Source organism: Haemorhous mexicanus, chromosome 3, assembly GCF_027477595.1.
Source record: "Haemorhous mexicanus isolate bHaeMex1 chromosome 3, bHaeMex1.pri, whole genome shotgun sequence".
Classification (NCBI taxonomy): domain Eukaryota; kingdom Metazoa; phylum Chordata; class Aves; order Passeriformes; family Fringillidae; genus Haemorhous; species Haemorhous mexicanus.
The window spans coordinates 91,523,681-91,544,596 of record NC_082343.1 but is presented as its reverse complement, the minus strand read 5'-3'; the positions used below and the strand labels follow the sequence as shown (position 1 = coordinate 91,544,596).

General features: G+C 35.1%; 1 protein-coding gene across 1 annotated transcript in view; it reads right to left on the bottom strand.

The window, feature by feature from the left end:
* The window catches only part of EYS (eyes shut homolog), a 702,981-nt gene that overhangs the window by 443,168 nt on the left and 238,897 nt on the right, over positions 1-20,916 (bottom strand). Inside the window, exon 21 of the mRNA XM_059842660.1 lies at positions 5,983-6,104. Within this exon, the coding sequence (XP_059698643.1) occupies positions 5,983-6,104 (122 nt within the window). The remainder of the gene's footprint in view (positions 1-5,982; positions 6,105-20,916) is intronic.

The following is a 20,916-nucleotide window of genomic DNA, read 5'->3' as shown; positions in this document are numbered from 1 at the left end:
AAGGATGCTGGGCTGTCCTTAATGTGGAGTCAGCTGGAAACAAAAAGCTTCAAGTACCCATAAATCAAGGAAAGTTGGCAACAAAGCTTGTGGGACACTGCTGCAGCTTGTTAGCAGTCACAGCCTTCTGTAGCTATCCCTTCTGGGGAGCACCAGGCACCCTGAAGCACTTCAAAGTTTCACAGTAGTCCTCTGATGACCCCAGGAGTTCCCAGGAAGCTTAGCATATCATAAGCTAGAGCCCATAAACTGCTGTGCAAACTGCTTTGTTTGTTAGCTCTGCTCATGTATTATTAGTACATTATTTGCAATGGAAGTGTTTAACTGCCCTACAGCAATGATAAATTTGGGCAACTTATATTACATTTCATACACTCTCAAAACTATGCTTGAGGTACCTTATTATTTTAGAAACTGGTTTAAACTCCCTCCATTTAACCCATGAGTTCATCAAATGAACATTTTGCATCTCTTTGGGTGTTTGTAAACAAAAGACATTATAAAAATTTTATTCAAAATATATCACCTAATGATTAAATCTATGAGGTGGAACAATGCTACTGTTCAGGCAAAAAAAGTTGATAAGCTAATTTTGGAGTGGGGGGAGGTATTTTCCAGGTACTTACTGTGTTTTGTTTCAAATTTTAATGTTTTATTGGGATTTTAAACAAAAATACTCTTGTTTTTTGAGAAGATTGTTGAATTATGGCTAAAAAATGCCCTAAGGAGTGCAGAATGTCAGCGACTCTTAGATGATGCTGAGGTGGCACAGCAATATTTTCTTTTATTTGCTAAAGGCAATAGAAACCTTAAAGCTCATTTCACTGCAGTATAACAAGAAGCACACTACACATCTCAAGTTGTTAGCAGTATTACCAGAGAAGAACTATAAAACACTTGCTATCTGTGGAGGAAACACTGGTTTGTGCTTGCACACATTTCTTTAGTGAATTCATTAGTAAATTTCCTGATTGTCCATATAAATATTTTAAAGATGGTTTTGACTAAGAAATACGTGCATAACTTGGTACAAGGATGAAGGAAAAAACCCTACAACTGTGAATGAAAGATAAGTCAGAAGTGCAGCAGGTGAATGTTTTGGGAAATGTCTTATAGCAAGAGAGGAAGAGTTGGCCAAAGAACCCTGAAAAAATGACAAATAAGAGTTGTTGCTTGCAATAAAATACTCAAGCATTTGGCATCTGGGACCATTGAATACCAAGGTGATACCCATCTGCTGCTTCTTGCTTTTGGGGGGGAAAAAAATTAAGGGAGGGTATAGCAGTAGTTAAAAGGAATTGAATTAAAACAGAATGCACATTGAACACAAAATTAAAATTATAATCATATCGTGACTTCCGTTAGAATTCTATGATAGTTTAAAACTCATTTATTTAGACATGAACATATCTTTAAAATGCACTGTGTAAATAGGCATACTTTTACTTATAGATCTTTCAGACATTTACACATCCCAAACTTAGGAATCACCTGCTTCCACAACTCGGCACAGAGCAATTCTTGCATATTTCTGAAAAAATGCAGTGGCTGATTTTGACTTTGCTTTTCCAAATAAATTCTTTCCAGAAGGGGAAAAAAGAAGCAAAACAGTATGCTAATTTTCTGTAACAGTACTGTAATGTAAGTATGCATGACACTGAATATATCCTAGTGACTTAAAACTGGTCTTTTTTTTGAGAGCTTAGCACAGGTTACACTAATGAAAAAATATTTTACTATTCTGAAAAGATGTGGCTTCAAATGTTAAGGAGTAAAGAGGGAAGCAGTAGGGCAAGATGCTGTACTTGGAAATGTACTGAGAAAGTAAAAACAAGGAGGCAGGATAAATCTAACTCTGGTTGATAGCTTGGTTATCCAAATTGTCAGCTGGCATAAATCATTATCTAAGTAAAGAGAAAGAAAGATGATCATGGCATGGGTTACTAACTGAAGAAGCATTGGTTACTAACATAAAGAAGACTAGCACAGTTTGAGATGAGTTCTGAAATCATGCAAAATACCCTCTTCTATGATCCCAAATTATTCTTTCAGCTGGAATCTAAAGGGAGATAGGAAAACAGTGACCTCCTACAGGACAGGATAAAGTATAGAAGAGTTTAAATGGAGAGAGTTTAAATACAGACCACTTTTTTTGCACACATTAGCAGTAATTTCTCAAAAGTGCATAACGAACTTGAGCTTTAAATTCTAAGGTGATGTTGGCAGTTACCAACTTTTTTCCATGAAGAACTTAGTGGGAAGGAGAGCTTTCAGCATTTTATAACAGCCAGGTTATCATATCCATTACTGTGAAGGGGTAAATAGAGGCCTGTGATATAGTTGCACAAACAGGATGTAAGAAAACATGTAATAAAGAAAGTATCAAGGATAAGAATGGGGAGGTAGGAAAAATGTCTGTCTCCAAATCAAAACAAACAAAAAACCAAACAAAAATAGCAAGGGGTCTTGATTGCAAAAATAAAATATCAAAAGTGGATAAGATAGCATGAAGAATTGGACTTCAGTTTACACTGAGATAATAAAAAGGTGTCTTAGTGGATGGATTCAAGTGCTGACAAAGGATAACATTTCTGTACTCAACTGAAGCAAACACTGAACCTGTCATAAAACATAAAAGATAGAAAAAATTAAAACAGAAAATATACTTAGGTAGGTCTAATTTCCTGTTTGGTCTGGAGAAGTCTATTTGCATGTCATAAACAGAAAAGCAGCAGCAAGGCACCCTTTTTATTTATAAAAAACTCAGCAACAAGAATTGACAAAATGAATGTGTGGATTCATGTGAATATGCAGAAAGAACTGAAAGCTTTGAAAAGACACCTGATTAATTCTCCAAGTTCTAATATCATAATGATTACGGACAAGTTTTAAACTATTCTACATCATTAGAAACTCCAGTTCATCCATAAAATAATGTTTCCTGGTTTTTGGCAAGAAGTTGAGCAGATTTTCACTCAAAAGTTGGTAACAGCAAAGGAGACAAAAGGCCTTTAATTAGGGTTTAGTGTTACTAGGGCTAAACCTCAGAATTATCAATACAATAGAGAAGAAATAAGGAATTCAGCTGATACTAGATGAATCTGTCCATAAATGTTCAGAGCCATAGTTTGAGATTTAATGTTATCATGAGAATTAAAATCACATGGCACTGGAAATATATGCATGAAATTTTTCTAAATTAATTTATTTGCCATGTGCCATGAGCCAAACTGAAACTGAGAAGGAAGAAAAAGATTTCTCATTTTATCAGCTGAACCTAAACTAAGTAGAATGAAAGGGGACATAATAAAAACTATTCACATCCAACAATTCAACCTTGACTACTGGTTCAGAATCTTTCTTAGCCGATTTTTAAAAATAAAAATATGCATCTGAGAAAGCTTTATTTTCCTTTTTTTCCTATTGTGATGTGATTTACTTTTCTATAATGGAATCCATAAAGAAAGATACTCAGTGTGACAGATTTGTTGATACTTCAGTTTTGCCAGATAGTTTTCATTTCAAGATTCAACAATGAATAGCCCCAGATAAAGAAAATCAACTCAAAAGTGAAGTATTAAATTAGTAATTATGTTTTGTATAATTATTGTTCTATCACACATTTGAATTTGGTAGGGAAATGTTTCATTTTTCATTATATTCACATTCTTTCTATTAAAAATAATATTTTTTAAGCTGTTGCACGATAAATTACTTAGATTTTAAGTAACTGATGTTGTCAGCTGGACCTGCAAATATTTATGAGAAAATAAACTAATGAAAATTATCAAAGCATAAAAGAAAGCTTAATTTATCTATCTCTTACAGTAATTTAAGTCGTAAGTGGTATTAAGTATCAGTCATGGTGTGGCAAATTTCAAAGAAATTCAGAATACTCTAAGTATTGCTGCCAGCAGCTCAACTTACAGCAGGAAAATGAACAGTGCCAAAACATGACCACAGGCAAGAAAACTTCATTGCCTATCACTGGTGCATTCTCAGATCACTTGCTGGCCTGACTTTGATCCAGACTAATGCCTGTCCAAAACAATGCCTGGGCACAGCTCAAGAACTGCAATGATCTTTTCTGTTAGGCAACTATAATTCAGTTATCTTGTTTTAAAAATTACATTTAAATTTAGAGACATGATTGGATTCCTCAGGTTCAGGTACCAATTACTGCCACTGCTTACCTACCATAACACAAACACTTTGTCTTGTTGATATAGCTTTTAAGAGAAAAGTATAAGTAAAGGTAAAGGTAAAAAAAAAGCCGACACTTTTTTTTAAATTAAGAGTAATTATGATCTTTTAGCATCGCTGACTACAAACAAGGACAGCTCTAACGATGGAAATGAAATTGCTTTATAATATAAAAATAAAACATTGAGCTACACTAATTTTCCTTGGTATTGCCAAGTGTCAGAGTCACTTTCAACTCTAGTTACCTTGGAAGATGTTGTTTTGTTTGGTGTAACCTGCCCCTTTTATATGATGATTCAATGGTATGTATAATTTTCTTGTTCTGTTATGTCAACTAGGACAAATAGCTCTGAGAAAAAATATGCCTGGTGCTCACATTTCAAACCAATTTTCTTGTAACTATTTTCTGTAACAGTTCTGTATTTGCAAAATCAGGAAAAAAGTACTTCTTGAACATTTTTGTTCTCAATAAAAAATAGGAAGTCCTTGGATTTGTGCATAAGTAGTTGACCCAGCTATGAGTAAAATCAGAAGAAGCCCTGTTACCTTCTGCAGTACATATTTTGTTTTCTGGCTGGGAAAATTGGGAAAATGTAAGGACAGGTAAGGCTTCATGGCTGCAAAATATCCATTCACCTAGAATTGTTCTTGAGGGTGGTAAACTGCAAAGAGCTAAAAGAATCAGAAAAATAAGAACCACAAAATTTAAAATATTTAACTTTTTTTTTTTTTTATATTCCAACAGGCTTTAAAAAGTGGAAAAATAGAAATTAAAGGGACTTTAACAGGTTTTCTCAACATTGCTATACTTTCTGTTATTAGAATAAAAATATTTTACCAAACTGAGAAGTTTTATACCACATAAAAATATAGCTCTAGGATATCACAAAAAATTTTGTTTAAGTTCTGAACATAAAATTATTTTAAAAAATAATATATGTATTATTTTATTTGACTTAGTTATGTTTAGCTATTTGGGAAATCATTTCTCCATTGTCAACTGTGGTTAGTTTCCTTTCTGATTATTGTCTGTCGCACCAGGAATATAATTCCTGTACAACAACTAGACTATGTACCACATCTACCTATGACTCTGAGCTGTATATGCAGCCTCATCAGTGTCTAGTAAGAATTTACAGGACTGTTCAAGTTTTGATGTCATAATAAAGACAAACCCTGGCTTCATGGACGAGAAACAGATTACTGGATTGTTTATGGAATCTTAATCTTCATGCTACTGAAATAAAATTATTTTTAAACCATATATGAATGCATGAAATAAAGATTGGGCTTTAAGTTTAAAAAAAAAATGGTTAGTGTCACACCCTCATGCTTTGTCCGAGCGTATATAAATTTTAGGTAAATTACTCTTTTGTTGTATTTTTAGCCACAAGGTGGCAGCAATGATATAAACTCTTCATCCAACTGCCCACTACCACTGTTTTTACTCTTTAAATCATCTCTTGTGTTTATAGGACAAATATGACAGAAAGAGAAACCATATTTTCTTTGAAAAAGTACCATTCCAAACTAAGTTACTTCCTAAATGTTTTTTAAATCATACTTTTTTCTTTTGCTTTTTTAAATTTTACATATACCATTTAATATATCTGCTAGCTTCACATGAAAGTACAGTGAAGCACTGTGTCCATGGCACAAGTCGTTTACCCATTTGTGTAATAACATTTCCTTCCCAAGCTGGGAAACAAAGTAATGTCTGGATGCATAAGCCTGGCCTTCCTGGAACATGATCATAGAGTGAGGAGGTGCAATGCTTACTGATAGCTGTTGAAAAGGTCCATGCAGGTGCCATTGTTTCTACAAGGCTCTGAATTGCATTCATTTGATTCCTTTTCACAAAATCTTCCTTCCCATCCAGGCAAGCAATCACACTGGTATCTCTGTAATACAGTAAGGAAAATAAACAATCTGTTACTCTTCGTATTTTAATGCAATTACAAAAGTATTATTACTAAAGACAGCAAAACAACTTTAGGAGTTTTTTAAAACCTGAGTACATAAATAAATTGCCACAGCATGATGATGAAATGTGTAATGTAACAGCATTGTGGCATCTACAGGTGTTTAGAGACTGCAAATACCCAGGTTTTTGTTATTTGGAAACAGAGACAATAATGTTTCAAAGATATATGGACTATGATCTTCATATTAAAAGCAAAAGGAATTTTTAAAATTTTCTAATACACCTAAAAAATATAATAAATTAAGAGTCAGAATTCTGAAGGGAATCCAGATTGAACAGTTGACCCAGACCTTTCTGTAATGATACTCTTGCACTCTCCTGACCAATTAAAAACTTGAAATATTTTATTGGAGCAAAGATAACAGAAAAGAAATGAAAACAACAATTTATAGTCACACTCAGTATGATTGTCCTGGAGTATGGAACGGCTCCACTGATACCAGTACTCCAAATGAAGTTATTTATATGTATATTCTATGATATCTGGTCAAATCAATTTTTGTACCAACCAACTAGTACATAGTATATTTGTCATTTATATTTTCTCAGCTGCATTCTGCTTGTTTTGTGCTAACGCTGATGAACATCACTGCTATATTTGCTTGGGACACACCCATGATTTCTGTGACATGGATGTTCTAAATTCGCTGAGAAAAACTTTGACAGTCAGGAAATAAAATTGATGGGTATCTTTCTGAGTTAAGATAGGGCATGGAACATGGGCAGATGAAACCAAGTTTTGTGATAATGCTAGTCTGCTGAAGGGTAAGGAAGGCTTTTCAGAGGGATCTGGACAAGTTGGATTGATGTGCCAAAACCAGTTGTGTGAGGTTCAATGAGCCAAGTGTTGGTTCCTGCCCTTGGGCCCAACACCCCCAGGCAGTTCCACAGGCTGGCTTAAGAGTGGCTGGAAAGCTGCCTTATGGAAAAGGCCTGGGGGCGTTGGTTGACAGCTGCTGAACATGACCAGTGTGTGCCCAGGTGGCCAGGAAGGCCGGTGGCATCCTGGCCTGTATCAGCAATAGTGGGGCCAGCAGGAGCAGGCAGGGATTGTCCCTCTGTACTCGGCTGTGTACTCGGCTCTGTACTCGGCTGCACTGTGGCCTCTGTGGTGAAGCCACACCTGGAGTTTTGTATCCAGTTCTGGGCCTCTCACTTCATGAAGGATATTGAGGTGCTAGACTGAATCCAGAGAGGGACAGCAAAACTGATGAAGGGTCTGGAAAACGAGTCCTGGACGGAGTGGATGAAGGAGCGGGGGTTGTTTGGTCTGCAGGAAAGGAGGCACGGGGGAGACCTTATGCATCTCTTCCACTGCCTGAAAGGAGGTTGTAGCAAGATGGGGATCAGCCTCTTCTCCCAGGTAAGAAGTGAAAAAACAAGAAGAAATGGCCTGAAGTTGCACCTGGGGAGGTTTAGGTTGTATACTAGGAAAAAATTATTCACTGAAAGAATAGTCAAGCTTTGGAACAGAGTGCTTTGGGTAGTGGTTGAGTTACCACCTTGTAAGTGTTAAAAAAAACATGTGGATGTGGGACTTGGGGACATGTTTTGGTGGTGAACATGGTGGTGCTACACTGACAGTTTGACTTGATGATCTTAGAGTTTTTTCCAATATTAATAACCTTTATGGTAGGAGATAGAAAGATTTTGTTCTTTTAAAATCTAATACAGAGAGATGAACTTGGAAAGAAAAAAATTTTATGTGAATTGTACCAAAGAAAGAAAAAAAACTACATTTGAGACAAATTACATTACTAGTCCATGTGTTTGTGTTTCCTATTACATATTGACCCCGAGATTAGCTCAGTTGTTTACAGCATGCTGCTAATAACACCAAGGTTCTATTCCCATATGGACTATTCGCTTTGGAGTTGGATTTGATGATCCTTGTATGACCCTTTCAACTCAGAATGTTCTGTGATCTGTGATAATAGCCACACCCAAATATCTCAGTTCTCTGCATATTTATCTGTGTCGAATGGGAAAAAATGGGCACTACTAATCCATACCCATGAGTAACAATCAGACACTTCTTAAAAATGTTCTATTTTCAGGTTAGGTTTTCATATATATACTAGGAATGTGAGATAACAACTTATTTCCAAAAACTCTTCAAAAAACAGATTGCAAAATGAGAAGTGAAGGAGGTTTCCCAACAGTTTTTTTAGATAGCAGCAGTATTTTTCTAGTTCCACTAAAATTATCTGTCAATCAAATGCTGGAATTCTGTCCTTTTCAGACTTTTCATTACATGAGGATTGTCACATCAAGCACAAAACCTCACTCACATTTATGTATATCATGCATATGTGCAGAGAAAACAAAAAATTCTCACACAATATTTCATCTCTGTAGTTTTACTGTAGTTGAAAGTGCAATGTTGCAATAAACAATATGTAAGCAGATAAAAAGGGTTTCTACAGCTACAAGTCTTTACAGAGAAGGACCTGGGAGACCTGGTGGACGCCAAGCTGGACAAGAGTCAGCAATATGCCCTTGTGGTCAAGAAGAACAAGAGCATCCTGGGCTGCACTGGGAGGAATACTGTCAGCAGATCTAGGGAGGTGATCCTTCCCTCTACTCAGCCCTGGGGAGGCCACACCTTAAGTGCTGTGTCAGTTGGGGCTGCCCAGCACAAGAGAGATATGGAGCTATTGGTAAAAGTCCAGCCAGTAACATTACTAAGAGATTGATGCACCTCTCAGATGATAAAAAGCTGAGAGAACTGGGATTGTTAATCAGGACATAGTTTACACCAACATTTACATAAATGACAGGAAGCAGCATAGAAGGAAGTGTGTGGTGGATCGAGCAAGAGGCTGAAGGAATAGCATTTGATACTTATTTATATGTTGTCCCCTTTTATTTACTGTAACTATGTATTACTATCCATTGGAGACAGGTTAAAATAAATGGTACCTTTAAGTTCCTGCAAATTGTCTTTTGTTTGTCCTCTAAAGAACACAATAAATGCATCAACAACACTACAGTTATTCCTTGTAGATAGCTCTCCCTTGTGCAATATGTAGCACAATATGCTTAAGAAGAGTGGATTTTACCAGCAAGGGTAAAAAATTACTGATCCCTTGCATACATACCCTGAACCACATATGCCCGTGAGCTTGTCTTTATGCAATTAACTTGGTGGTTGTAAGAAAGTGCCATTTAAGAGCAATTGCATGTTTCCCTTCTCCAAAACTGTAAATGAAGAATTAATAATTTCCTTAAGCCTTAGTCAATGTTACTTCACTAGGAAATGGCAGCTGAACATCTGGTAAACAGAAACTGCAATGAAAAATGTTCATCACACACAACAAAGGTCTAAATTATGAACAAGTCAAGCCTGTCCTGTGTATATCTAGGGTGGTAGATATTTTTATCATACAGATACATACTCCAGATGTGTTTTCCATGTCTAAAGAAAAAAATGAATCAATTTAATTTTTAAAGATACCCATGGAGTTGGAGAATTTTTGGGGGAATTTTAAAGTTTTTAATTCACAGAAAGAACAAAAAATACCTCACCTGGAAGCAGAAACACACAAAAGGAAACACAGAAACATCTCTTTATTCTGTGTGTTCCAAATTCTTCTGCCAGACCTTTTCTTGGGGTGCAGCCCTTTATCCATTAAGGCCAAACAAGATGAACCTATTGTTCAACAAACCATTGGCACACAATTGGAGATGTACTCCAGCCTCTATAAAAAACTCATCACAAAATTCTTGTCTGTAGGAATCAGGGCTTTTGTTCCTACAGAAAACCTTCATGCAACTTCATTTTGTTAGTGCTAACAGCAGTTCATTTAACCTTGTGAAATAAATGTGAACATAAAAACGTAAGCATCTGTGAAATCATATTTGCAATTGCTCTAAACCATATTGAGATCCTAACCATATTTATGCAGCCTTTTTTTAATTTAAGGGCCTTTTTTGAGTTGCTACTTTAGGCCTTTACTTTTAAGTTATTATTGATTTAGCAATTTGCATAATCATACATATTAAGTGACAAAATTAGATTGCCATTTGTCATTATGGCATTGTTTTCATTGAGCAAGTCTGCTTGCATTTATGCCCTAAATAAGCAAGCTTGTTTAAACACAAAATAAAATAGAACAAAGCAAAACCAGGATATCTGTTCATCTTCATTTGGTTTAACACATTTTTTTTACTATAGAAGTCTGAGTGAAAACAAGACCTATGCTTAGTGAAGTCCCAGCAAACACACTACTTTTCTGTCTTCTGATAATGAATTATTTACCTTCTCTTCACAGGTTGTAGAAAGAGTGAATGTATTAACCATGCTGCTCCACAAATTAAGGAAATTTGACTTCTGGCACAAAGAAAATCTGCAATTAGCTCTGTTGTTGCTACTCTAGAAGACATACATGGGTGGCTCTAATATTAGTTAATAACTCTGTAATAATCAGATTGCCTAATTCACAGCAAAGAAACACCTCTGGGGCTGAGTGTCATGAGGTTTGCTATATGGTTATTAATACTTATGTTAATTGGAAGAACGATTATAATAAGTGACAAAAGAATAATGTGGAAAAATGTGTGAAACATGGATTGAGAAGTGATGAAAATTACAATTAAAAATATAATTTCTAAACAGTACTACAAGTGATTGGCTCTGATAAGACTCCTATTTAAAAATCACCAAAATTTGTCACTGATTCTTATTATTAGAATCACTAACTGATGAATTTCTATTATTTTATTCAAAAAAAAAAAGACTTTTTTTTACTCTAGCTAAGTTACAAAGCCTATGTGGTGTCCTGTATTGAACACCTAATTGTGAAAAAGTAGGGTAAATAACTTAATATTAAGTACTACCTATCTAAAGAAGTTGAGGTAGTATTAGGCAACACATTAAGTATTTTTAAAGACTTCAAATTTCTCTATTTTTATTTATATACCTTTTCCTATACAGTTTTATGTTAAAGATGCTGAGCTGTATATTTATTTGTTCTTTCAAACCACTTATATCTTTTGTAACCTAAGCTATTGTAAATTATATATCAACTAATATAAAGGATAAACCAGGTTTTATTTAATTCAAATGTTAAGCAAGGCTTACAGGACAGACGAACATTTTTAATTTGCTAATCTCTCTGAGATTTTAAATAATTAATAAGTCAAAACAACAAGAAAGCATAGTTAAAACAGCTGGTAAAAGTAAAATTAGGTAAGTTGTAATGCGTTTTTGTTTTACATTATAATAATTATTTTATATTAAAAACTTAAAAAGTATACGCAAAAAAATTAAGATTTTCATAATATTTGAATAGCACACCATTAGTAAAGAGAATCTTGCATTTTCATTCAGTGCAAATTCTGGCTTAAAATATGGCTGGCATCTAGACCTGCTGTGTACTTATAACTCTAAATGGACTGTACTGTAATTTACAACCACAATGAAAATTATCTTAAATGGGAACACTTGTTATTTGCACTGCAGGTCTCTATACACAACCATTTCATAGAATGATTCTTTTCTAAAAAATCATAATTATTGCTGCATTTGATACTGATAATTTTAAAATGACACTTCTTGTAAATGTATATTTTGGTGAACGTTTTGGTCTCTCCAAATTTAATCACAGCTAATGATAGTAAAAAGTTTCTCTTAAAATTATTTTAGATTTCATGTTACATTTAACATGGAAATGAACTCTGTCTTATGCCTTTAAAATGTAATCAATTGTTCCCATCACTGCTCAGACAGGACAGACAGTTCTCAAAGTCCAGTTTAAATCTTGTTGGTTTTCTGTGTGGAGATCCACCCATAACATGCTGAGGCATGTAAACACGCAACATGGCTTTTACTAGTATTGACACAGATATTCCATTTGAGCATGGATAATGTTAAACATTATGCATGTATTATTTTTGGAGGAAAAAAAAGGAAAAATACTAAATAACAAATCCAAATCTCTGTGAATTTATACTTTTTAGTAAATTCAAAATGTTATTTTATGAGATGCTACAACAAATATGAACATTAGAAGACCATAAAAGGTATTTAAGAACAATCATTAATATAAACAAATGCTACAGTCAAAGTATTTTAAAAGCTGCTGATATGAATAAGGAAATTTTTTCTAAGGAAAGATGAAGGATTTTAGGGAAAAAATAAGATCTGGTACTGCTCCAATCCAGCAATAATTTTATGACAACAAAACAAAGTCAGTTGGAGACCTAATTAATAATAGGTGACAAGTCTGTTTTAGTCTCTGCTTCCTGACTGCTGCCATTTATTCTGTTTATACCTTTCTTTTGTTCCTCTCCTAGAGAGCTTACTAGGAAATGTGCCAATCAAATCATCTTCAGCATGACAGGTGCTGAACAGTGCAGGAAAACTAATGGAAAACAACAGCCTTAGGTTGTTTGTGCAAAATAAACCAAATAACTAATCCAGCTGATGACAGACATTTGAGTATCAGCCTTTTGTTGGTGTATCTGGGTTGAAGTTTAGCTCAATTGTTCAATGACTAGAGAAAGGTCATGAACACATTCTTGTTAAACTAAAGCACTGGCAGGAACTGGACGCCCCACTAAAATCTTGTCCAAAACTTTCAGTTTGCTATTAGGCTATTAGATCTCATGTAACAGGAGAGCTGTGGGAATTAATTGTGATATTGCAAAGGAATAGGCTAGGTACTGACATACAGAAATAACATCTTGCTTTTGAATTACGAACCTGGTGTTTCAGCTGGTGACTTTTTAAATAAAGTAAGAAAATTCAGAAGATCAACTACTGGTTTCCATAAAACTAAGCTATCTCCTCCCTTAAAATCACAGCTCACTCAAATTCAGATCTTAAGGATGCAACCATTATCACATCATACACTTCAATCACCACAAAGTGTCATTTTTGCCAAACTGGCTCAAAAGTAAGGGAAAGTTGAAGAAATGCTGCTCCAAACATACTTCAAATGAAATATCCTTAGAAGCACCCAGAGATTCAAAATATTATTTGATGTCAAGTCTCCTCTTTTAAACTTTCACTCATCCCTACTTTAAATTTATAGAACATTTCATTATAATAAATCACATTACAAAAAAGTAATTTGTAAGAATGAGAACATGTATCCCCACTGACCTGAATTTGCAACTCTTGTGGCTTGGCTGTGCTTGTTTTCAGAGATATGCCATCAATCTTTACTTTTTTAATTAGAACAATAAGAACAGAAGTTTAAAATATGGTGAAAACTTTCCCATGTATTTATCTCATACTTCTAGACATTTGCTAATGCCCAGGTAATGTGCGTGTCTTTGTGAAAATGTTCAGCATATTTCTATCAAGAGTTTGGTCATTCTGAGCCCAGTGTCACTGCTCCTGGAAGGACATTGGTTACCTGAAACCAGACAGGTTGGGTTTCTCAAAACAGAAATTCCAGTGTCCCCAGATTCTGAGGCACTAGACACAGCCCAGTTTTCTAGAATTTATTCTAAGACCAAAGGGAAAAATAGTGTTTCAGATGTTTGATATATGTTCTCTGTATTGGAAACTAAATCTCAGCACTCTTGGTTCATACACTAAAAACTTGGATCAGTCTGTTTATCAGGGTCACCTACTGCTAGCTGCATCCACAAATGAAAAATTCATAGCAGCTTCTGATTGCAAGGGAATTTCTGTATTACCTATGGTCTCAGAATGGCTTGTTATAAGAATCAATACTTTCTGGGAAAAACACAAATTGTTTCCAACAGTCTAATTAAGTTGTTGCATAACACAATTTAGAAATAAGTCACCAAAAGTCAAGTACCAGTGCTCTTTTGAAATCCAAATTATTTAATTGAAAAATCAATGAGAGATTACTTCTGAGGTTTTTTCTTAAAATGATACTTTACTTAAAAAATTTAGAAATAGGTTGTTGGACAAGAAGTAAAAGAGATGCATTTTATTTTGCCAAGGGTTACCACCATTTAAAACATGCAGTTTCCTAGAAAGAAGAGAGATAGAGAGAGAAAAGGAAACTGTGAAAATAGAAACAAACTAGATAAACTGAGGATAAGAGCATTACCATCCCTCCTCATTTTTATAAAACCAGTCTCAGGTTTTCCCTCTCTGCTTTAGAATGTCTTTGTTGTAATTTGTCTTGAAAATCAGAGCATGATTTTAAGAGAACCAGCTCAAGATTTTAGTAATGTGTTTCTCCTTTTCCTGAAAATCACAGGTTAATTATAGATTTTCCACACTAAAGGACTGTTAAGAAGAGATTTCCATTATGAAACATTTGCACAGAGAGGAGAAAAGGAAATAGTATTCTTACAATAAAATCCTAACTTAATACTTCACATTCAAATGTTAAGAACTGTTTTCCCCTCTTTCTCTATTTTCCTAATACAGAGTTAAAATTAATTTTAGTATTATTTTGGATGAGGTAATAAAATATCAATCATTTGTGCAGTAAGTTGACTATACGGTGAGCTTAGAGAAGTAATACTTTAAGAGATTATGACTTTAGATTTTATGGTTCAATCTGTATTTGGTATGGTAGAGGTTAACCACTCTTTACCTGTTAGCTCATATTTCATATGAGAGAAGAAAAAGGCTTTTCTCTCTGATAGGAGGAAATTTAAAGACTTTCATTCTAATCTTGTAAGGCTGTAAAAATATTTAATCTTAGCTATAACTTTTTCTGTCTCATTTCCACTCCCTGGGAGAGCTTGATCTTATTAAGGGCAATCTTTTGCAATTTGCATTTTTCTGGCCTTCCTGGAGTTTCCCTCTTATTACTTTAATGAAGTTCTATTTCTGGATATTGAAGGTGCTTGCCTATAAGACTTCAGGAGGCTCAGACTTTTTAATGGCATTGCGAACACTGTACTCACTAGCCCTATGTATTAAATCTATTACAATTTTTGATGCTGGTGCAAAGTCAGAGCTTTTCTTCATGCTTTGGATTTCAGCAGCATATTGATGGGATCAGCAACTCATCAATAAACCACACAAAAAGATAATTTGTGACTGAAATTTTTATGCAAATGTGATATATTATTTTTCTTTTCCTATTGGTGTGATTGCAATTGTGTCATTATTAGACCACTGACCCTCTCTCTCTTCTCCCCATTCTCTTCTCTCTTTCTCCCTCTTTTTCTGCAACACTAAAGATGTAGCTTGTTCTTCTACTCATGGAATTCTACCAAAACAAAAAAAACCCCAAACAAACAAAAACACCCCCAAAAATACTAAAAAATGAAAAACAACCCCCAAATTTGAAGTGCAGACCTAATAGAAATGTGAGGAAACAGTGGTGGATCCTGGAGGGATAAACCAAATCAGAGAGTACAATAGGTAAGACAGACAGAAAATTGAAGATTCAGAGGAGGAAGAGCACGAAGGGACATAAACTCTGACACAACAATCTTTATTAGCATTTTTAGATCTTTATAAAATCTGATTTTGATAATCTTCTGTTAATGGGTTAAATTAAGAATTGAGGAATGCTGCAGAGAAATGTGTTTCCTGCAGGCTGAAAGAAATAGACTGTAAGAGTGCTGCGAGAGCTGGATGTAGATCACCACAGAGTATTTTCTACTGGCCATCTCAGGCAGATAAATATATTACCATGGTTTTTCAAGACTTATATGCAAGATCCCTACTCTTCTTTTTTCACCTACAGTGTCATCTCTTTATTTTTGTCCTGAGGTACAACAATTCTATGTGAAATAATATTAAAATGCTAATATCTGGAAAATCAAAACACATACATGTATTAAAATATTAGAGAGTGTCCAAAGGAGGGCAAGGAAGATGGTGAAGGACCTTGAGGGGAAGCCTCACGAGGTGTGTCTGATTTCTCTTGATCTGTTCAGCCTGGAGAAGAGGATACTGAAGGGAGATCTCATCCCAGTCACAACTTCCTCATGAGGGGAAGAGGAGGGGCAGACCCTGATCTCTTCTCTGCAGTGACAGTGACAGGATCTGAGGGAATGGCCTGAAGTTGTGTCCAGGAAGGTTTGGGTTGGACATTACAAAAAGACCCTTTTCCCAGATTCTCCACCCAGATGGTGGAAAGGCTGGAACTGGCTCTGCAGGGAAGTAGAGACAGCACTAAGTCTGACAGAGTTCAAGAAGTGTTTGGACAATGCTCTAGAGCACAGAGTGTGACTCTGGGATGGTGCTCTGCAATGCCAGCAGTTGGACTCAATGGTCCTTGCGGATCCCTTTCAATTCAGCATATTCTCACAAATTACTTATTTTTCAGGAATTCCTCAACATTTTTCACCATTTGCAAACATAATAACAGATGCCAGGGTCCTCTTTTTACAAAACCTAGTTATGAAGTGCTTGCTGAAATTCATTCCATTTGTTTGTAACTGTATGATTTCAAAATAATGTTTTGAAATTATGCCTTAATTTAAGCTTTTTTTTTTTTTTTTTCAGATTCTGTGCTGCTTTAGTGTGTACTTCTGAGCTTCATATTAAGGGATGGTAAGCTCTGTGAAGAGTCACAGAGTAGGAAGACAAAACAATTCCTTCTCTAGCTGGGGACCAAGGACAACCAATCCAAATTTCAAGCCCAAGAGCATAAAGAACAATGGACTGAAGAGAGAAAAACAAGAAGGATGGGACTTCATGGGCTAAAGCTATAATTGGACAATTAACAGTATGCTAATGGACCAAAACTTAGAAAAGTGAGAAACCTCGTGACTCCTCATCCATTTTGTGACCATTTTGGGTTCATCTTGGGTGTAGCTCTGGCTGGGCTCTTGTGCTGCCCATGGTATATCCATTTAATAAATACCTTCTTTATTCTTTAACTTCATCTAACCTCTGTTCTAGGTCAGCCTTCACAAGGCATCAATTTCTGGTGGGAAATCAGGCATCGGAATCAGAGAAAGACATGGGACATCAGGCATCAGAACCGGAGTAAGAAGGAGACAGAGGGAACCTTTTTGCATGTACAGCTTACCTTTTCTCAAAATATTTTATTAAAGATATTAAGATACAAAAAAACCAAATATTTACTTGTCTTCTAAATAAACAAAATTTAAAATTATTTTTACTTTTTATATATCCCACTTAATTATAGGTTTGACTATTTCACTTTCACCATAAGCCCAGAAGAATGTAAAACTCTAAGTTGATGCAACAGCAAAAATTTTAATTTTTGATATTAATACTAATTTGGGTGTAGTTTTTTTTTTTTTTTTTTTTTTTTTAACTTTAACTGAAAACTTTAGTATGCAATTTTTAAAAGTGTAATATCAAGGTTAACTTACTGGGAAAAAATTGGACCAGTTTCTTAGAACCAGTTGATTTAAAAAGGAAGTGCATGGTAGTATAATTGTTAAAATACAAATGTAAATAAGCTATTTATCGCTGAATAAATGGTTGTTTCTGAAAAGTGTATGAAAATGTAGAAAATATTACTCTTTTAAAACACCTAACGTTAGAAGTTTCTTTAAAAATAAAATTATTTCAAGCATTGTTCTTGCTTTTTTTTAACTCACATAATATGTGCATGTTGGAAAGGTAATACAGCTGAAGAAAATGCAGCAGAGCTCTGTAAAATTCTATACATTGAGAAATCACAGGGTAATTGATAAGAAGTGCACCAGAACATCTTGCTGTTTTGGTATTTCATTAAGCATGCATACTCTGAACAAGAACAAAGAATATTTGTTTACTGATATATGTGGAAAACAGTACAAGCACCCTTCTGGATTAGCTGCCACAATTGTACTCAATAATAGATGAAGAAGGAGGTTTCAAATAGATGAAGAAGGAGGTTTCAATTTTCTAAGACAAACAGGATGGTGCTCATTTAGAATACAAACCCTTAATTCATAATGAACAGTCCATCTAAAGCATGAAGATGAGAATCCAGCTGGGACTTTTATGGAAAAAAAAGAGAAAGAAAGAAAAAGAAAAAGAAAAAGAAAAAGAAAAAGAAAAAGAAAAAGAAAAAGAAAAAGAAAAAGAAAAAGAAAAAGAAAAAGAAAAAGAAAAAGAAAAAGAAAAAGAAAAAGAAAAAGAAAAAGAAAGTAAGAAAATGTTTGGAATAACTATTCCATTTGAAAGAAATTGCGACATAATAAGAAGTACTGAAGTAATGAAGCTGGTGAAGGGTCTGGAGCACAATTCTCATGAGGACTGATTGTTTATCCTGGTGACATAAAGGCTCAGGGGGACCTTATAACCCCCTGGAACTACCTGAAAGCACAGTTAACAGTGTGGGAATGGGTGTCTTATCCTAAGTTACACACAACAGGAAATGAGGAAATAGGCTCAGGTTGCACCATGGAAGCTTTTGATGGGATTCTAGGAAAAAAAATTGTGGAAAAAGTTTTCAAGCAGGGGAACAGGCTGTCCGGGGAGTAGCTGAGTCACCAACCCTGGGTGTACGTTAAAGTTGTGTAGAAGTGTCTCTGAGGGACATGGTTTAGTGGAGGACTTGGCACAGCTGGATTAACAGTTGGACTTGAACTTGGAGGTGTTTTCTACTGTAGCTGATTCTATGACTCTAACCATGGCCTGCAGGCATTCCCAATATACAATTTCTCAGCTATAACCATGTAAGCATTGCTGTGACTTTTACATTTCTGGAGAATGATGTTTCCTTAGTGTTTTAGTTTGGATGGGATAGAGCTAATTTTCTTTCTAGTAACTGGTACAGTGCTATGTTTTGGATTTAGGATGAGAATAAAGTAGATGACATTTTAGTTGTTGCTGAGCAGGGCTGACATTAAGTCAAGGACTTTTCAGCTTCTCACGCTCTACTGCTGCTGAGTAGGCTGGGAGCCACAAGGCTGTAAGAGGACATGGTTGACTCTGATTGACCAAAGGGAAGCTGTGATGCCATGCACAACATAAAAAATTGGTGAAAATCTGGCCAGGGGTGTACTGCTTGGGTAGTAGCGCAGGCCACTGGGCATTGGTTGGTTGGTGCTGAGCAATTGGTTTCATTTTCATCACTTGTCTTCCTTGGTTTTAATATCTCTCTCTCTAATGTCTTAATTTCCATCATTAAACTTTTCTCAGTCTCCAAGTTTTCTTTCTTTTAGCCCTCCAATTCTCTCCCCCATCCCACCATGATGTGGAGTGAGCAAGCAGCTCTCTGGTGCTTAATTACTGTCTGGGGTTAAACCTTGACATAGAAATAAAACCTGCAGTGCATTTTTCTCTCAGCTACAGGTTAGAGACAAAAAGAGATAACAAAGATATTTTTATATACCCTTGCTAAATAAAGGCTGTGTTTGATGTGTGTTCTGCTTATCTGACAGTTTAGAAACTGAAGGAAATTTTGGGGTTGAGAATCAACAGCATCATAAGAAAAAAATAATACATCTGACAGTAGTAATGAAATAATTGGGGCAATTCAAAAAAATAAAAGATTTAGACAACTATTGTAAGGAGGAGATATATTCAGTAAAGACGGGAGAAAAGCCGAAGACTGTAAAACTCTGGATTTTCTTAGCATCCATTGCATTCAATACACCTCAACTGGATCAAAACTGGTATTATATCAAACAACTATTGTGTACTAATTAACCAGTTTGAAAATCAATTTCTGAATATTTTTTCCTGATATGCATTTATTTGAGCTTTTTTTTTTGCCTAAACCCAAATTTAGTCTAAATTTCTATCATGCAAAGCAGTTGGGAATGGAGATTCCAGAAACTCCACCTAAACTGGTGGAGTCTTGGGGCACCTCTTGATTCATTCTTCATAATGCTGACAGCCATGATTAATATTACAATTTCTCACAAATCTTTTTTATTCTTTTTTTTTTTTTTTGGCAAAGGAATGTTTTTATTGCTAAAAGATTGCAGGAAAACCTTGCTACTTTTGCACAGTTCCTTTCTCTCCCTCAGTTACAATTCAGCATTACATAGATTTTTTTAAAAAAACTCAGATTTTTTTAATCTCTCTTAATGAAAGGCGCACAGGTACTAATAGAGGTAGTATAGACTTTTTTTTTTAATTGACAAAGGTTTAGTGGAGAAAAACTGAGAGCCTGGAAGGTAGGAAAACAAACTGGGAATACAGCCAAAACCAACAGAAGTAATATAAAGCTGGGAACTTGGAAGCTACAGATGTACTTAATGAAGGCTGAGGAGAAAGATCTGAGTTTCTACATGGTAGCAGGTACTGTGAGAAGGTGTACTTGGCCTACTGTTCATAACTACAAGTATTAATTAAGTTGACATATTTAAAGCATGTAAAAAACCACTGTCTCAATTATTGTTCATTCCTCAAGCACGAAACAAGTATCACAACCTGACTAAAAGGCATATGTCCACAGCCAGAGGAGACTGGAATGCTGCCTAGGTAATGAAATGAAAATGCCAGACTCTTTGATATGCCTTTTGTGTCTTTCCCCCGTGGGTACACATGCAGAATGTGCATTTTTGTTCTCTATAGCACTGGGACTTTTGCTTGCAGATGCTTTTCAGTTTTGGACTTATTCAGAAATCATTTAGTGACAGTCATCCCAGATATATAACTAACCAGCAAGTGGCCACAGAGTAAATCAAAAAGTGTGTTGTGTTTTTCTCTGCTGTACAAAATACATTGTTTTTCCTAACAAAAGAAAAAAAAAAAAAAACACAAAAAACCAAACACCTTCCCACTCCCCCACCTCCAAATCAGCTCAATATATGAAACTCGGTCTCTTACACTATGTTTGTATTTTCAGACTAAGCTAATTTTAAGAGGAAGTTTGATATTTCTGGACTGATTTTTAAAAATACTGCATATATTTTATTAG